Raw genomic sequence first — 18,490 nt, 5'->3', positions numbered from 1 at the left:
TTTAGCATAACTGCAGGGAGGCATACCATTTTATTTTTTAGTCTATAATAGCCAGACTAGAAAACCAGACTAGTAGAAAACCCGCTTTTTTCATATTTCACGTAATTATCAAGTACTCAACTATGATAGCTAAAAACATATTTTTATAGTTCATTGCAGTTAATTTGACTTTTCTTCTCTGTTTGGCGTAATTTCACAGCACAATTCTGGAAGCGTCCAGAAACTTCCTCTCAGTTGCCTGAGTGACAGCTGACGTGACGCTGCCGCTTTCTGTGTTTTGATTGGTCTGATTCACTGGACTTTTCCAGAAATGTATAGCGCTTGAACGGGTGCGCGCTCTTGTGTATTTAAAGAGCGGTGCATCATGGCAGATAACGAAACTCATCAGAAGAAGAGCGATCTGTGAAGCAAGCGATAAAAAGCCCAGTCTGTATTGACTTTTTCCGCGACGAGGTGTAAATTAATTTGACTGAAGAATCACTCTACGGTAAGTCAACATTTATTTTACTTTAGGGTCTAGGTTAAATACATTGTGCAGTACTACTACTCATGCATCTATTCATGCATCTACTTAATATGTTTCAATAATAGCTTTGTATATTACTATTTTATTATATGCACAATAAAAATGCATTTTTCAAGAACGCTAACTAACTTTTACTTGGTAGACTTCTAGTCTATATTCTACTGAATAAACAAGCAGGGCGCCAGTTGCATAAACTTAGCCACCTTTAAGACTGACTGTGTCTTAAGAACTAGTCTGACCAACTAGCAGTTTACCAAGATTTAAGTTAATTTAAGTTAATTTTGAATTCAAATTAGGCTGATCTACCATTTTATGTAACTTAAAAAAATTAGGCTTAGTCTTGAAAAAGAAATTTAGATGACTAATTTGTAAGACTAGTCTAAGCAGTTTATGCAACTGGCCACTGTATTCACTGTTACACTTTTTTTACTATTATACTGTATGAGCACAATACCTATTTTCTTTGCACAACAATTTATATACATTTAGAAAAATTCTTATTGTTTTTTTTTTGTGTTTTACTAGTTTTTTACTAGTAACCAAACATGTCATCAGCAAAAGGAGTAGCCATTGGAATTGACCTGGGCACCACCTACTCCTGTGTGGGGGTGTTTCAGCATGGAAAAGTGGAGATCATCGCCAACGACCAGGGGAACAGAACAACACCCAGCTATGTTGCCTTCACTGACACAGAGAGGCTCATTGGAGATGCAGCTAAAAACCAGGTGGCCATGAACCCCAACAACACCGTGTTTGATGCCAAGAGGCTGATTGGCAGGAAGTTTGATGACCCAGTAGTGCAGTCTGACATGAAGCACTGGTCCTTCCAAGTCGTCAGTGACAGCGGAAAGCCAAAGGTTCAAGTCGATTACAAAGGAGAAAACAAGACATTTTATCCTGAAGAAATTTCCTCTATGGTCCTGGTGAAGATGAAGGAGATTGCTGAAGCTTATCTGGGGCTGAAGGTGACAAATGCAGTTATCACAGTTCCTGCCTATTTCAATGACTCGCAGAGGCAAGCCACTAAAGACGCTGGAGTGATCGCTGGGCTCAATGTCCTCAGAATCATCAACGAGCCCACGGCAGCAGCCATCGCCTACGGCCTTGACAAAGGCAAAGGAGCAGAACGCAACGTCCTGATCTTTGACCTGGGTGGAGGCACCTTTGACGTGTCCGTCCTGACCATTGAAGATGGCATCTTTGAGGTGAAGGCCACAGCTGGAGACACTCATCTGGGTGGCGAGGACTTTGACAACCGCATGGTGAATCACTTTGTAGAAGAATTCAAGAGGAAGCACAAGAAGGACATCAGTCAGAACAAGAGGGCACTGAGGAGGCTGCGAACAGCGTGCGAGCGAGCCAAGAGAACCCTCTCCTCCAGCTCTCAGGCCAGCATCGAGATCGACTCCCTGTACGAGGGCATCGACTTCTACACGTCCATCACCAGAGCACGCTTTGAAGAGATGTGCTCAGACCTCTTCAGGGGAACACTTGAGCCTGTGGAGAAAGCCCTGAGAGACGCCAAGATGGACAAGTCTCAGATCCATGACGTCGTTCTGGTTGGTGGATCAACAAGAATCCCAAAGATCCAGAAGCTTCTGCAGGATTTCTTCAACGGCAGGGACTTGAACAAGAGCATCAACCCAGATGAGGCAGTGGCTTATGGTGCAGCGGTGCAAGCCGCCATCCTCATGGGTGACACATCTGGAAATGTCCAGGACCTGCTTCTGCTGGATGTTGCGCCGCTATCTTTGGGCATCGAGACTGCAGGTGGAGTCATGACGGCCCTCATCAAACGCAACACCACCATCCCCACCAAACAGACCCAGACCTTCACCACCTACTCAGACAACCAGCCCGGTGTCCTGATCCAGGTGTATGAGGGAGAGAGGGCCATGACAAAAGACAACAACCTGCTGGGTAAATTTGAGCTCACAGGAATTCCACCTGCACCTCGTGGAGTCCCGCAGATTGAAGTGACCTTTGACATTGACGCCAACGGAATCCTAAATGTGTCAGCGGTGGACAAAAGCACTGGAAAAGAGAACAAGATCACCATCACCAATGACAAGGGCAGACTGAGCAAAGAGGAGATTGAGAGAATGGTGCAGGATGCAGACAAGTACAAAGCTGAAGATGATCAGCAAAGAGAGAAGATTGCTGCCAAAAACTCCCTGGAGTCTTACGCCTTCAACATGAAGAGCAGTGTGGAAGATGAGAACCTGAAAGGCAAGATCAGCGAGGATGACAAGAAGAAAGTTATTGAGAAATGCAACGCCACCATCAGCTGGCTAGAGAACAACCAGCTGGCTGATAAAGAGGAGTATGAACATCAGCTGAAGGAGATGGAGAAAGTCTGCAACCCAATCATCACTAAGCTTTATCAGGGAGGGATGCCAGCTGGAGGCTGTGGAGCTCAGGCACGTGGCGGATCAGGGGCCGCTTCCCAGGGACCAACTATTGAAGAGGTGGATTAAAGTTATGGACTAATATATGTCATGTGTCAGTTAGAAATCACTTAAACTTTGAGCAAGGATTTTTAAAATGACATTGCTGCTCTAATAGCCCTGTTTTGTTATTTATTAACCATAAACCACTGTATTTTATGTGCTCAATTTGTATATACTGTTACGATGTAAATAATACAGGCATGATTATCTTTTATGGACAATGAACATTGTTCAAGTTTTTTTCTATTAAATATGAAATGTTTTCTCATTCAGAAGGTCTAGTCATGTGGTTTCTTTTTTCAGTTATAGTAGTTAAAATGTGTAAAGTGCTGTCTTTTTTACTCTTCGCAAACACACTTGCAACCATATGAAATGATAATATAAAACATGATGCACTTTTTTAATTTGTTAATACAAGTTCAGCTGAGTTATTTTGTTCTGTTGCCATTACTCAGTTTGACTGTTCATTCTACTTTTTAAGGTGCAGATTTCATCCAAGTTTACTGAACTTGGTGTTTTGTGTTTCTGGTAGAGTTTTAATGTATTATGAAGATATAATGAAGAAATGAAAAAATAAATGCTATATTGTGTTTTTTTTAAAAATGGGTCTTTTTTGAGGTGTTAGATAAAGGTAAAAAAAAATGATCAAGCATCCTAAACTACAGACTGCAAGACAAATCATGTTAATGAAAATATTACTCTAAAGTCAGAGTAGAATGTGCCAAAAATAAACTTTATGACATTTTCCTATCTTAAGAGGGACTAGTGAGTATTTTCACAGGCAAGTATGACATCATGCAACAGCCAGACACACACACAGATGATCAACAGTTTCCAGTTTATTTTATTTTAAAAAGTGTAAAACAATTTTCACTCAGAAAGGCTAATTTCACAATTTATTAGAGAAACAGCAAGTAACACAATAAATTGTGAAAATCTGAAAATAGTTTTTTCTTGCAAAACGTACTCCTATAATTATTTTATTTACAACTTCGAAAAATCCTTTTTACATTGCTGTTAATTTCTCTTTTATCTATCTTCATCTGTCAAAATCACCAAGAAAATGTTCCTTTATGAAAAATTTATTTGAATAAATGATTAAATAAAAATATTCATTTAGCTATTACCATACCATTAAAAATCTATTTAAAAAAAAGAGCTATGCTAGAAATGTGTCCATCTTGATACATAATCTTCACATAATCAGAATGATCAGCTAATAAGGGTAAATTGACATACTCTGGTACACTGGAGGGAGCATCTGAGTTGGGTTTCCACAGTTGTACTTTGACAGGCTGTAGAGATCTCTGATGGAATCACGTCCTTATGTTCTGATATCAAAGATACACCAAGTTCAACTTGTATGAAGTTTGCATTGCATTTATTTATTTTATATATTTATTATGTTATTGCATTTGCAATATTTCGCATTTATATTGTTTGTATATATTTGATAGTTTTCACATGATTTTATATAATTTTATTGACTGATTTGTTAAATAAACTATCGCTGTGTTATTGCTGTATTATGTTTAATACAGTTTCTCTTCAGTTTAAACCATAAACGCATGTTGTCCACTCAAGTGGACATCTGAAAATCTCTTTGAAAAATAAGTGTAATTTTTTTTCAAATTTAAAATCTAGTTTTTCATGCAAAAAATCCTGACTGAGGAGGTTATCATAATTCTTGCATGAAAGGGTTAAAACATTAAACGTATGATTGAAAATATATAAGATCTATAAATGATTGATTCCACCCCCATCCCCCCATCATAAATTTAACATTCTCAAAAAAGTTATTTACTGAATATTTCTTTTCTACATGTTATTTAATATTTTACCACAGCTGGTGACATGTAGGCCTACGGTATGTGTCAATTCGAAGTTGCACCTGCTGAGCAAAAAAATAAAAAAAAGAGTGTGAAACCAGAATGTTTACACCAAGCTGGCCTTGTGATAGCGGAGAAAGCTAAAACATTTAAATCAGAGACAAAGCAGTTAGACGGACCACTTCAAATGCAGCGCTTGTCTCTGGAGTTGCGGACTGATGTTTTATTGCACAAATGGAGCAGAAAGTTGTTCTCATTACTGGATGCTCTTCAGGGATCGGGCTCAGCCTGGCTGTGCATCTCGCATCAAATCCGTCAAAAGTCTACAAAGGTAATAGATGTAACATAAAACAATGTATTTCTGTGGTTCATTAATAGTTTATACTGACATGCCTATGTCTAAAATTACTATTAGCGTTAGTGGAAAGAGAGCTTTATATATAGTCATTGTTTAAAACAAGTACGAGTGATTATTGATGTTGTTTAGTTTATGCTACCATGCGGAACCTGGACAAGAAGCAACGGCTGCTGGAGAGTGTGAGAGGACTGCATAAAGACACTATGGCCATACTACAGATGGATGTGACAGATCAGCAGTCTATACTTGATGCCAAAAGAAATGTTGCAGAGGGTAGAATTGACATACTGGGTAAGAAAACGTAAGACATTATGCCCTTTCAAAGGGAAAAGGTGTGTATAAAGATTAAGGTTAAAAGTCCACATGAACTTCACTGTGCTTACATGGTTTATATGATATAAACCCCATGTTTTAACCAGTTGATTCCCTCCTAATATCTTTGTGTTAGTCTGTAATGCAGGTGTAGGTCTGATGGGCCCTCTGGAAGCTCACTCGCTGGACACTATACGTGGAATCCTGGACGTCAATCTGCTGGGCACACTTCGCACCATACAGACCTTCCTACCGGACATGAAGAGAAAGAGACATGGACGAATCCTTGTGACAGGCAGCATGGGAGGACTACAGGGTGAGTGGGGATGGAGATAGAGAAAGTGAGATTTTTCAAAAACACGCAGCGAAGCAAAGCGATTCATTGCAAAATTGATTTTCTAAATCAGAATTTCTCTTGTTTTTCCATTTCTGAAAAATGACAAGTTGTCATGTTTATTTATACAGTATAATACAGATTGTTGTTTTCCAGTGTATAACTGTGAAGCTGAATGTTGGAGAATTCATAAATTATGAAACAAGTTCAGATATAAAGCAAGCAGCTCTACGGGAGACGAGTCATTATCCAGCTCAATTCAGTTCAAATTTTGTTCACATCTGACAGTGTCAGTGCAGTTAATCAATATAACTGGAAATTTGTATTTTAAACCCCAACTGAGCATGCCAAAGGAGGCAACATCCTCCTAAGAAGCGAAATGTAAAATAATCTTCAGAAAATCTCTCTTGGAGTGTTTATTTTTCTTACATCATCAGCAAAATGCTTTTTTCTTGTTTTAAGCTTAAATCCCGCAAGATTTTTTTTGCTTGCAACAAGAAATAAAACCCTAGAACTTGCCAATGGGGTTAAATAAATAAATAAATAACCGTTTATGTTCTCTGTCTGAAACTCAGGTTTACCATTCAATGAGGTCTACTGTGCTAGCAAATTTGCAGTAGAGGGCGCTTGTGAGAGCCTGGCTATTCTACTCCAGCACTTCAATATTCAGTGAGTGTATAACTATACAATGTGCTTGTATAACCAAACAGAACCTTTTTGCCTATTAAATGTTCTTCAGATAAATTAGCTTAGGCACCCATACAATTTGCTAAGTCCATCTCCCATGCTGCAGTGTGAGCCTGATTGAATGTGGACCAGTCAACACAGACTTCCTGATGAACCTGAAGAGGACTGAGGCCAGCGATGAGGCGCTGGAGGTTGACGCACTCACACGCAGCCTGTACGATCAGTACCTGCAGCACTGCCAGTCTGTGTTCCAGAACGAGGCTCAGGATACTGATGACATCATACAGGTGCTACATTCAGCACTGGCAGCAAGCCGTCAACCTCTGAGTGAGGGTGAAGGACTGTGTCTGATTTAGACAGTCAAAACCCGACAGAGCTAAATAAATATAGATTTGAGTTTAAATTATTCTATAATCTTACCTGAATATTATTTTAAAGCTTACACTAAGAAAAAAAAGGTCAATGTACAAGCAAATGGCCTAGCAATATGAAGAAAAATTCAATAATAATATTAATCTTAAAGTAATATAATAAAGTAAATATACTAAAATCCTATGAGGCCCTTTTTACAACAACAACAATAATAATAATAATAATTCATTAGATTTATATTGCACTTAGTGCATTTAACAATCGCACATGTAATTATTATTTTTTATTTTTTAGAGATTTAGTCTGTTGAAACAGTTTTGAGGTTAATTGATCTAATATTGTGTCTGGAAAATAGTGACCTGTGACAATGTATTATGTTGAATATCAAATATTTTTTTTATTTTTTTGTTAATGAAATGTATAAATCTGAATATCAACATTTGTGTGTGTGTATATATATATATATATTGATGGATATATATATATATATATATATATATATATATTATTATTTTTTTTTTTTTATCCTATATATTAGCTATTTACCCATTGTTTTATAAGATATTCTATATACCAAATATATTGCCGTGACCATTTTAACATATTCCATCCTGCTCTTAATTCTACATTTAGGTATATCTGGAGGCAATTGAAGCACCGACTCCATTCCTCAGATATTACACTAACAGAGCCCTACTCCCCATGAGCAGCCTGAAACTCACCTCCATGGATGGCTCTCAGTACATCCGGGCAATGAGCAAACTCATCTTCTCTGCACCCGATACAGATCCAAAGATATGATGCTAATACGTCCTGTACGGTACTTTTTATAAAGCCCTCAACTATGAAAAACAGTAAATTCACAATTTAAAAGTTTTGATATATTAAGCATTCAACTGAAACTGAAGTGTTTCTGCTGGCACTTTATGCTCGAATCACTAACATACTCTGAATAACTGATTTGTACAACAGAGCCAGTGAAAATAAAAGCTTTGGGTATTTTGTCTACTAGTCTGTGCTCTATGCCCCAGCCCTTGAGTTGAAATTCTGTACAGAGTTCAGCACTGTCTGTTCCTCTCACCTAAATCCGTTAGTGTTTCACATCTTTTGTTTACTAGAATCGGAGAACAGCGAGTCTGTGCAAGGTCAATATTTTTTTCTATAATGTGAGCGTATCATTCAAGGACACTGATCTTGATCGTCACATGCAGACGTCACTGATGCCCAACATATCACAGGCTCACAGAAGCCTTACACCTACATTCTCATTTATTAATCTGTAGAATATATATGCAAACATTGTGTGATACTTTGCAAACTACCTTTCCTTTGCCCTAGAAGGAAGGAAGATGAGATCGTTCATTGATATGGTGCAGTAACATGCACACACGGATGTACAAATTTGCATGCCACAGTATCCTAACTATATCCGATCTTCCTTAGGGACTCTGATCAGGGACTGTAGAATGGGATTAGATCTAACACGAGAGATCGGTTTTGGTGGGACAGTCACATAACCAACTTAAGCCACTTAATGCAAGGATAAGCCATTGGGATGCATGTGGGAATAGTTCAGGTTTGAAATAAATCGAAGGAGTGACCCTTTTGTTTAAGGTCATAATATATTTCAGTTTCAATAAGTGGAATAATACCAACAGAATACGTTGAACTTTCTTGGCCTTGTAAGAAAATAAGACTGATATCTGACCCTGTGAAATAAATATAGATATAAAATTTTAGCAGCCGGGCCATTTTAGCAACTGTGTTTAATCTTGAGCATGTCTTAGTTATAAAGCAGTATACAATGTGTGTTCCCGATAAAAGCCAAATAGTTATAATGACCAAGTGTTTAGAGCATTCAGTGCTAACATAACTCTTTATATCACATTCACACACACACAGCTCCTCTCGGCACTAGCCTGATAAAGTACAAATACCATTGACTGTCTTTGCCATGTGTACCACAGCGCCAACTCACCTGAAATTGTGGACTCTGATCTGACTCTGAGAGACCAAATTCTAGTTCTAGTTTGACGTTCTAGTTATTACACAACACGAACAAGTTGCACTTTGCAATCCTGTACTGACTGAAAAGTTAACATTTAAGCCTTTCTGTGACGTTACCTTAATTCCAAAGGCGGTGACTTACCGAATCTGCCTTATCAGGATTATTTCTGTTCCTCTTCATGGGTTAATGACATGTTGGGTCAGGCGGAGGCTGAAGCGCGTGATTCCTCCCCTCCAGCTGTTTAGATCCTGTTGCCTCTGTTCTAGATAGGCCCATATTCTCTGTAAAACATATTAGATGGCAAATATCACATACAAAAAAAGATAATGATTGAATTTAATGTTTAGGTATTTAGTTATAGAACACAACAAAAACAATTCTGTAGAAGGGAGACTGTTGTTGTAGGATGCCATTGGTTCTCTGCTCACCATAAAGCAGTGATTCTCAAACAGGGGGCCTCAGCAAACTTCCAAGGGGGCCTCAAGACGACTTAAAATTATTTAAAGTCAGCAAGAAGTGCAAACTATGATTGCCTTTCTTTTTAATATATTGGTGTAGGCTATATCGAAAAATTTAATTTGTTCACTCTCTCAACATCTGGTTTCCAACATAGTCTTGGAAAACCTGCAACTAGCCTACTAGTACTAGCCTACTAATATTTGAGTTTGATTTTTAATAGTGTAATTTCAAGATTTCATAACTCCATGGGCATTTTTATACATTTTATTCATAGGCCTATACATTTTTCTAGTTATGCTAAGCTCTAAAATATTGTGTAGAAAATGTGAACCAAATTTTTTAAACATCTTTATCTTTCATCTTTTTTATCTAGTCAATCACAAACAACTGAAATGCCACGAGGTCAAATGTTGTTGTGAACAATTGAGGGCTTTGGAGTCAAAAAGGTTGAGAACCACTGTCCTAAAGCTTGTTCCAGACTGCCGTCTCGCCAGAGTGAAACACCTGAAGGTGAATGAACATATAATTGACTAAGCACCTGCGGGAGTCTCCACTCCTCCCCTCTCAGTGCGTCACTCTACAGCTCTGCCCTTAATAGTAAACCTCTCCACTTTCGCTCAGTTACAGCGGAGCCGCCGGTTATTACGGCCATCGACACAGTCAGCATTGCGCAGAGCACTTTTTGAATAGTTTCAGTGATTTCACAAGCTTCGAATAGCACAAATGGCAAAAAAGTCCACTTCGCTTCTACTCCGGGCTCTGGAGATGTCGGAAAGACAGTCGTGCGATGTCATGAGGAGAAACTCCAGCTGCTCCCTCAGGTAAAAGCGCATCACTCAACATTTACTATACTAATAACTGCAATGTAAAAACTATTTATAAAAAAAATTAAATCGATTATTTATTACACCTAAACATATCAAACAAAAAAAGCTATCTGAAGAACGCGTAATATAACAGGAAATAGCCCAAACTCATTTTGGTTTGTTACAACATAGGCCTATTTTAAAATAAATAATCTTGTGTTTATTTAAAATGGTTGCCGTGGTGAAAACCTGTTGAATTGGGCGACTATGTTGTAAGTTGTTGTCAATTGCGTGGGAATGTTGAACAAAGCAGAAGAGCAGCTAGTACTGTTGTAAAATAACTCACAGGGGAGTGAGAAGTCGAGAAGTCACGAGACGGTGAAACTGAAAGTGCTGTGAGGGAAAAGTACCAAGAGTACCAGAACAAAAAACGATAGTTAGTATTTGTGTCAAATATTCCTGGTGCTGTATCGTAAATATATCATAAAGCTTTCATCCAGTATATACATTTTGCTTTTGAAAGATTTGAAGAATTTAATTTTTTCCCTGAAAGCGAAGCGCGTTCATCTTTTGAATAATGCAGTGCCCGTGCGCGCGCTGCTGGCCGCGTGCCATGCAATGCAACTGACAAACAGGGTTACCTGTATTGATCGTCTACTCTTTACTATTTACTAGAATGTACGTCATTTTACCGGGTCAACACAGAAATTTCTTAAAACACTGCGTCACAACGTATTTGTAGAGAACAAACCAGTCAACATGCAAGTGTCATAGTGCAACCCTTTAGACACATATGACAATGTATTCTAATTTTGTTAAGTGAATAACTGTTTATGTTTCTTCTGTAGGCATTTGAGCTCATGTGGCATCTTAGCAGCGCGACGGGTGAGTTTACCTCCTCCTTCAGCTTCTTCTCAAGTGGTGCCCACCCGGAGCTTCATTAACTTATCAGCCCACCTCATAACACGGAGAATGGAGTACTTAGAGAGCCGAAGCATTGGGTACGTACACACCACTAGATATAAAACCATAAAATCTTCACTTTTAATCCAAATTAATTTTCATTTAACAATATCTTTGGTAACGCAAGTTAATTTTCCCTCCAGTTACTCACCCGAGCAGATGTACAACATTGTTTCCAGTGTGGACCAGTACCAGCAGTTTGTGCCTTGGTGCAAGAAGTCAAAGGTCACGAGAGGGCGGAACGGGGACATGCAAGCTCAACTTGAAATTGGGTTCCCCCCGATTGTAGAACGCTACACCTCTGAGGTCACAGTCATCCCGAACCACCAAGTCCGAGTGAGTCTATTTAAAAGTTAGAAAGCTGTTTCAATTGCGAATGGAAGACATTATTCTTGTTTTAACAAAAAGAGGTAGTGATTTGGAACTAGATTTCTTTAGATTAAGGGATACTCATTTAACAAGGGTAAATCTGACTTAAGCCTTCAACATGTCCATGCATCATAGGATCAGCTTACATATTGGCCAAGTAAGCTGTCTGTGGCTGTCTGTCTGAAGTGTGTGCATGTGTTTCAGGCGCTGTGTACAGACGGGACACTCTTCAATCACCTTGAGACATTGTGGCGATTCACTCCTGGAGCTGCAGGCCAAGCCGAATCATGCAATGTGGAGTTCTTTGTAAGTAGTGCAACCGGCAAAAACAGACACTTTAACAATCTGTTTGACACTTCCTTTACTCCTGTTCCTCCTCTTTAGTGGTTTAATCCAATAATTCCTGTTGTGAACAGAAAGTGAGCAGAAGTATTAGACCAGATTGGTGGCTATTTTTACCACATGTGGGTTGCCTTTCCGGTTCTCCTTAAATAGCCAGTAACGAAGACAGGCATGATAACCATTCAAGTGCTGGAGGGATTTATATGACCTAAATGTCACCGGATTAGACATGGTGCGATGGACATCACAGGAAAGCGACAGGGATTTGGGAGATTACAGGAGGACCCATTTAAGAAGAATCAAAACTGAATGAACGTTAGCATCAGTACAAAGCAGGATTATTATGTTATATACAAACTAAAACTTATTATATAAAACTAAAACCATAAAAAAAAACAAAAAACATTTTTGTTATTAGAACTAAAAAAAATAAAAATAAAAAACTATATAGACAAAAAAATAAACAAAACAAAGACAACAAAAGACTAAAACTTAACCTTAATCTTGAGGCCAGGGGAGTAAGGTTTACACGCACAGCTTTTACTGGCCTACGACAGTTACATAAAGATAATAACAAATTCAAAATATCTCAATGGCACTGGTACAAAGCCCATGTTGAATAAAGTAAATAAAAAAGCATGCTATTTCAAATCATACAATTACATGAATTCATTTTTGCAAATTGTGCTAATTTTACCCAAAAACCTTTGTTCCCCTCTCTAGGTGTCATTCGAGTTCAAATCTCTGCTCCACTCACAATTAGCGACAGTATTTTTCGACGAGGTGGTCAAACAGATGGTCAACGCTTTTGAGAAACGAGCAAACAAACTTTACAGCACCGGCGTCCATCGACAGCAGACTTCACTCAAAAGAGCAACCTGAGAACACAATAGACACAAGGAGTTACATTACAACCACATACACTGTTACAATGTATCAGTTCTGGAGAAGAACTGCTCCTCTTTTTAATCCAGTTTGTTGGATTTTGGACAGTTTATGCCCGCACAGATTTTTGTCTTGTGTTTGAAAAGCCTATTTATTTAAACCATAAGAGTTATAATTTATTGAGATGTGTGTGTGTGTATAATTTATATCAGTGGAATGAAAGAGGAGGATGATTGCAGTAAAAAGTGTTGAGGAAGGATGCTTTTTCATATTTATGATCATTATGTTCATATGGTTGACCAAAGGGACCAAAAAATCAGCTCTAAATTATTATTCAGTGCACTTTTTCCAGACTTGTAATAAAGCGAAATATTTTCTTAATCCTGTTTTTTCATGTATTTATATGCTGTCAGAAATACACAACACTACAGTCATCCAAAGTTCAATCCTTTAAAAAAATACCACAAGAGTTACAAAAATAAACCTTAAAATCTTAAAGGGATAGTTTACCCAAAAATAAAAATTCTGTCATCATTTATTCAACCTCATGTTGTTCCAAACCTGTATGAGCTTATGTCTTCTGTTGAACACAAAGGAAGAATTTTTGAAGAATGTTGGTGATCAAACAGTTGACGGAAGCCATCGACTTCCATAGTAGGAAAAAATACTTTGGAAGTGAATGGTTACCGTCAACTGTTTGCTTACCAACATTCTTTAAAATATCTTTTGTGCTCAGCAGAAAAAAACTCATACAGGTTTGGAACAATTTGAGGGAGAGTCAATGATGACAGTTTTCATTTTTGGGTGAACTACCCCTTTAACATGGCCAGCACAGTCGATATTTTTTAGTAGGTTCGGTTTAAAGCTAATTTTCTTACTCTAACTCAACAATATCCGGTTTGCTTTACAAAATGTTGTAAGTAACACAGGAGGACACAATGTTTTTGTACATATACGAAAGATACAAGACATAATAGGTATGCATTTCTACTTCTACTCTATTTCTACTCTATGTGCCTGATGGGTGCAACTATTTACACTTTATCTTGGCATTATGTGTCTCACAGTATCATGTTCATAATGCTCTTTCAGTGTGAAGTCTTGAAGATGTTCCAAGAAACTCACATGATTTCAGGATCACTTACATAAACCCCGGCTACAAGCAGAGACCACATCCCATTCTTTCTAACCAGCCAATTTCCTCCGGTTTCTTCAGTGTCTTGACCAATCACAGATGAGCTGATAGCACCGCCTTTAGAGTGAAAATATTTCCTTTAAAAAGGTTCTTACACACACCCTAACTGAAAATGTTTCCAACAAGAGTCAGACTGACATTTTTTTTGTTCTGTCTATATATCTGTCAAATGTCACATTGCTTAGTCATGATGGTGCATTTCCAGCTATAGCTTTTGCTGTTCCCTGCAATGCCCGAGTTAGAAGATAAACCAGTCTATATATTTAATTCGACCTGAATTGTATTCAAGTTATGGAAGAAATTCTACTCAAACAATGCATTATAATGCACGCAGAATGCAAAACAAGTAACCCAAATTGTGTATTATTTTGCTATTTGATTCAGAGGCAGCCCCTGGAACAAACTGCAGAGTAATTAAGTCATATGATAGCCGAGCTTGTAGATCATGACTCGTTCAGGGCCGGTATCTCTGTATTTACTGCCAGTTCTGTGTGGTTAATGTAGCCATTTTGCCCATGTAAATATCATTTCATATCAGTTACTTAAAACTAGATTTTTACACTTTCTGAAGAAAATGTAAGGTTCTTGTCATAATCATGATGCCAAGTTGTGTTAAAAATGTCCAATGCAGCTGTAAGATGATGATGATGATGATGATATGGTTTGGGTCACTCCAGGACCCTCTCTCACTCTCAATCTGTTAGAAAGGTAAAAGCACACCTGTCCTCAATATGCCTCATGATTTGAGGTATCATTCATGTCCACAGCCAAAATGTGCAATTAAATATATTTATTGTGGATGCTTTACATTCATTTCAAGAAATCTTAATCAGAGCTTGTGTACAAGTTTGAAAAACAGATTTTTGAAGCCTATGAATCTGACATTCTAATGGCTAAAAGGTGGCCTAAGAAAAAAACAATTGGACAATTGGAAAGGGATTTACAATCCCTCTTCTTGTATTGTTTTATTAATTGGGAAATCATAGTTTTCCTAAAACCAGTGTATCTATTGTAGTATTTCTGTTACAGGTAATGTCTGTATTTGGTATCTGAGAGGTGACTGAGGGTCTGACCCCATGTCAGGAATGCAGTAACAGTTTTTACTCATTTAGCCTGGCTTCCAGTCAGAGAATAAATATGAACTTGTTTTGTGCTTAACTCATACAACCAAAATTAACCAAGAGTCATATTTTGTAAAAAGAGAATTGTCGGTTTGAACTTTATTCTTATGATAGCAGTATAAGACATGTAAAGACAACTGTGTCTAAGATCATGAAGGTCAAAAATGTTTCCACTGGCACAAATGGATACTTAGCATGTGTAATTCTTTATAGGATGTATAGCACCATTGGTCACTATATGCTAAACTATGACAGTGAATTGTTTCTATCAGTGCTCTATGTGGATATAGTTTTCATGTTCTGTTCCATTGAAGTCCTGACAAAAACTCAGCAGAAGGGAAATTATATCGCCTATGTTTTATCGAAATATGCTTGCAGGGGTTGTTTATTATTCTTAAGAGATACATGTGACCATGCTAAAGGAACAGTCTCCAGGAAAAAGCCCCAGATGAGAAGAGTCCTTCCTGAATTTATGATTTAACTGTGATCCTTAGAACAAAGCATGCCAAAGATATTGTCTCATTTGCATAAAGAACAGAATACCGTTTTCGGATACTGCTAGAATTATCTGTTCTGTTAACTTATAGTTGTATGGATAATCAGTTGATGTTATTACTACAAGTTCTTATAAGCACCAGTGTTTCTTAGTTTGAGGCTGGATCCTCTACAGCCTTGTCTTCAGTAAACTCTTTGTCAACTGATTGAACTTCAACTTTGACTCCTGGGGCCCTATCTTGCACCCAGCGCAATTGACTTTGTACGCTGACGCATGTATCATTCCTATTTTGCACCCGCGCAAAGCGCGCTTTTCCCTCCACAGACGCACGTCGCTAAACTAGGGAATGAACTTGCGCTCCCTGGGCGGTTCAGCGCAAAAAAGGAGGCGTGTTCCGGCGCAAACGTTCCTTCATGCTATTTTGCAGGTTTAGAAAACAATTGCGCCACTAACCAGGAAAAAATAGTTTAAAGTCAGTGGCGCGTTGCGCATGTTATTCATATGCTATTTTAAGGGCGCATGCTTGGCCATAATGAATGTAGCGTGTGCACAACGCGCATACACTTTGATTCTCTCATCTACACAGAAGCAGCAGTTTTCATTTTTGCAAATCATACATTATTATGATAGATAGATAGATAGATAGATAGATAGATAGATAGATAGATAGATAGATAGATAGACAATTTATTATAAAAGCATACATCTAGCTTACACATTTACCCAAATTATCATACACCTTTTTAACCGAAGTTAATTTGGGTGGGTTTCTCCATCCCCAACGTCCCTGACGAGAGCGTTGCTCTCCTTGGCTGTGAACCGCTCCTGGCGCGCGCCTGGCAAATCCGCCGTTATAATAGGAATCCGCTTTAGAGCAAAGCGCGTCTGCTCTTAAAGGGAATGTGAGATGACGCTCTGATTGGTTTATTTCATGTTACGCCCAAACCACACCTATGAATAATGAAGCTACTTCAGACCAACCCATTTTAGATTTGCGCCTGGCGCAAGAGTTATTTATTCCGCTGGGAAAATAGCAACAGCGCCAAGACCCGCCCACAAAGTTACTTGCGCTTTGCGCTTTGACACTTGCGTTTCAGATCGTTAAAATAGGGCCCCTGGTCTTCATTGTAATTCCCCTACATTGCCATACATGGGCAGTATTTCAATTAAATGTATTTTAAATACATATTTAATTACTTTAGTGTATTTTGTAATTTGTATTTTGCAGGTGTGGAAAAAATAAAATGTAGTTTGTAACAAAATATTTTGAGGGAGTGTATTTAGAGTATTTCAAATACTTAAATACTTAAGAAAAATCACCATATGCTTATCACCATAGTAAATGATTTTGCCATATTTTCGGTCTGATGTTGGCAATGGCAATGTCAAGGTTAGATGCACGAAAATCACGTGACACCCTGTAGACCGGGCTCCCTCCAAGAAGTGAATGAGTTTTGAACCCCTACGGGTGACGTCACGGACACTACGTCCATATTTTTTTTACAGTCTATGTTTTGAACACAGGAGAAGAAGTGGTGCTGCTCCTCTTAAAAACGGCATTAAAGGGATAGTTTGTATGAGTTTCCTTCTTCTGCTGAACACAAAAAAAGATATTTTGAAGAATGTCTGTAATCAAACAGTTGACAGTAGCCTAGCCATTGACTTCCATAGTATTTTTTTTCCTACTATGGAAGTCAATGGCTTCCGTCAACTGTCTGGTTACCAACATTCTTCAAAATATCTTCTTTTTACTTCAACAGAAGAAAGAAACTCATACAGGTTTGGGACAACATACGGATAAGTAAATGATGACAGAATTTTCCTTTCTGGGTGAACTTACTATCCCTTTAAGGTAAAGTGTTTTGTGAAAAATATACAGTCTACACACACACATATTGCACACTGAACAGCATTATAGAGAAAATAATTGTGCCTTATGAGATCAATGCACTGTGTTGTCATTCATAAAAGGACCTCATACCTATTATGAAACAGCGCGTCTTTCGTAACTCCACTGAAATCTCCATACCAAGCAAGCGTTCACAATATAACATCCATCTGCAGGTTTTACACGTTTTTAAACGTATTACATATGAGAAATATTGATATTCCGTCGGATTTTGTATAAAATAATCACCAATCCTAGCCTGGGTGCCAGGCCAGCCCGAACCCCGCCCACAACATTTTTTGGTCGGGAAGTTCGGTCTGGACTCGATCCGTTGAGGAGTAATTATGCTCGGCTCCCAGAAGGCCGAGCCAATCAAATTGCCAGGGCGGGCTTTAATCGATGATGGACAGATGATCTGCGGTTACGTAATCACCCACGTCACCAAAGGTTTTCAACAAAGATGACTGCAGCAGGAGAATTGAGATGTTTAGATTCCGCTATCACGTCTGTTATAAAAGAAATCGACAGCGCATTCATTTTAAAAGACGAACAGAGAACCGCAATCAAGGCATATGTTGATCGGAAATATGTGTTTGCCGTCCTTCCTACGGGATTCGGCAAAAGTTTAATTTATCAGCTGACTCCGATGGTCGCTAAGAAGATGGGACGCAATGAAAACCCTGTGGTCATTGTGGTTTCTCCTTTGGTCGCACTCATGGAGTGCTTTATTATTACTTTACTCATTACTTTACTACTTCTTCCTGCGTGTGCAGTTGAGCTCTGTTGACAACTATGCGTCGCTCAACATACATCACTTACTGCGTTGCTCTGATTGGTTGTAGGTCTATCCAATTGAGTGCAGAGTTTTTTTTTTTCCTGGTTCGGTTAAGACACGCCTCATAATCAAAGCCCTATGGAGCAGTATCAGACGCACGCAGCGCGATTCTACTATGGAAAAGGCATACGCGATCAGGGCAGTTAGAGTCTTGTGTGTAAAACAAACCCACACATATTATGATTAATATGATTAATCATATATATTATGATTAAAATGGAATTTTGATTTTGTGAAAAATTCTTTTTGCTACTT

At 38.3% G+C, this 18,490-nt stretch overlaps 3 protein-coding genes and 1 long non-coding RNA gene across 5 annotated transcripts; 3 read left to right on the top strand and 1 right to left on the bottom strand.

Annotated features, from left to right (window-relative positions):
- The first annotated feature begins 301 nt into the window (after positions 1 to 301).
- LOC311083137 (heat shock 70 kDa protein-like) lies at positions 302 to 3,569 on the top strand. Its single transcript, XM_084114457.1, has 2 exons — positions 302 to 487; positions 1,052 to 3,569. The coding sequence occupies exon 2, from the start codon at positions 1,072 to 1,074 to the stop codon at positions 3,001 to 3,003; it is 1,932 nt and encodes a 643-aa protein (XP_083970583.1). The 5' UTR covers positions 302 to 487; positions 1,052 to 1,071; the 3' UTR covers positions 3,004 to 3,569.
- A 226-nt stretch (positions 3,570 to 3,795) lies between these two features.
- LOC311083178 lies at positions 3,796 to 7,728 on the bottom strand. Its single transcript, XR_014606217.1, has 2 exons — positions 7,591 to 7,728; positions 3,796 to 5,724 (listed from the first exon to the last, which is right to left on the bottom strand). It is a non-coding gene; the product is annotated as an uncharacterized lncRNA (long non-coding RNA).
- Positions 5,040 to 7,669, top strand: hsd17b1 (hydroxysteroid (17-beta) dehydrogenase 1; the record flags this gene model as incomplete). The annotated part of the gene is made up of 6 exons (XM_084114505.1): positions 5,040 to 5,136; positions 5,293 to 5,454; positions 5,612 to 5,791; positions 6,385 to 6,478; positions 6,603 to 6,783; positions 7,502 to 7,669. The coding sequence occupies 6 exons, from the start codon at positions 5,040 to 5,042 to the stop codon at positions 7,667 to 7,669; spliced, it is 882 nt and encodes a 293-aa protein (XP_083970631.1).
- A 2,104-nt stretch (positions 7,729 to 9,832) lies between the features above and the next one.
- LOC311083154 (coenzyme Q-binding protein COQ10 homolog, mitochondrial) lies at positions 9,833 to 13,081 on the top strand. Of its 2 annotated transcripts, none has more exons than XM_084114488.1 (5): positions 9,833 to 10,156; positions 10,990 to 11,142; positions 11,248 to 11,440; positions 11,678 to 11,779; positions 12,539 to 13,081. In XM_084114488.1, the coding sequence occupies exons 1-5, from the start codon at positions 10,059 to 10,061 to the stop codon at positions 12,695 to 12,697; spliced, it is 705 nt and encodes a 234-aa protein (XP_083970614.1). In that variant the 5' UTR covers positions 9,833 to 10,058; the 3' UTR covers positions 12,698 to 13,081. The 2 variants fall into 2 exon arrangements, with proteins under 2 accessions (XP_083970614.1, XP_083970615.1); XM_084114489.1 differs by lacking the exon at positions 12,539 to 13,081 and adding an exon at positions 11,915 to 12,400 and having other exon boundaries at positions 9,920 to 10,156; positions 11,678 to 11,878.
- Positions 13,082 to 18,490: the final 5,409 nt, after the last annotated feature.

This window comes from Abramis brama (genome assembly GCF_963993115.1).
Source record: "Abramis brama genome assembly, chromosome: 1".
NCBI lineage: Eukaryota > Metazoa > Chordata > Actinopteri > Cypriniformes > Leuciscidae > Abramis > Abramis brama.
Note: the sequence above shows the minus strand (reverse complement) of the source record. Positions and strands in the feature narration are given on the sequence as shown.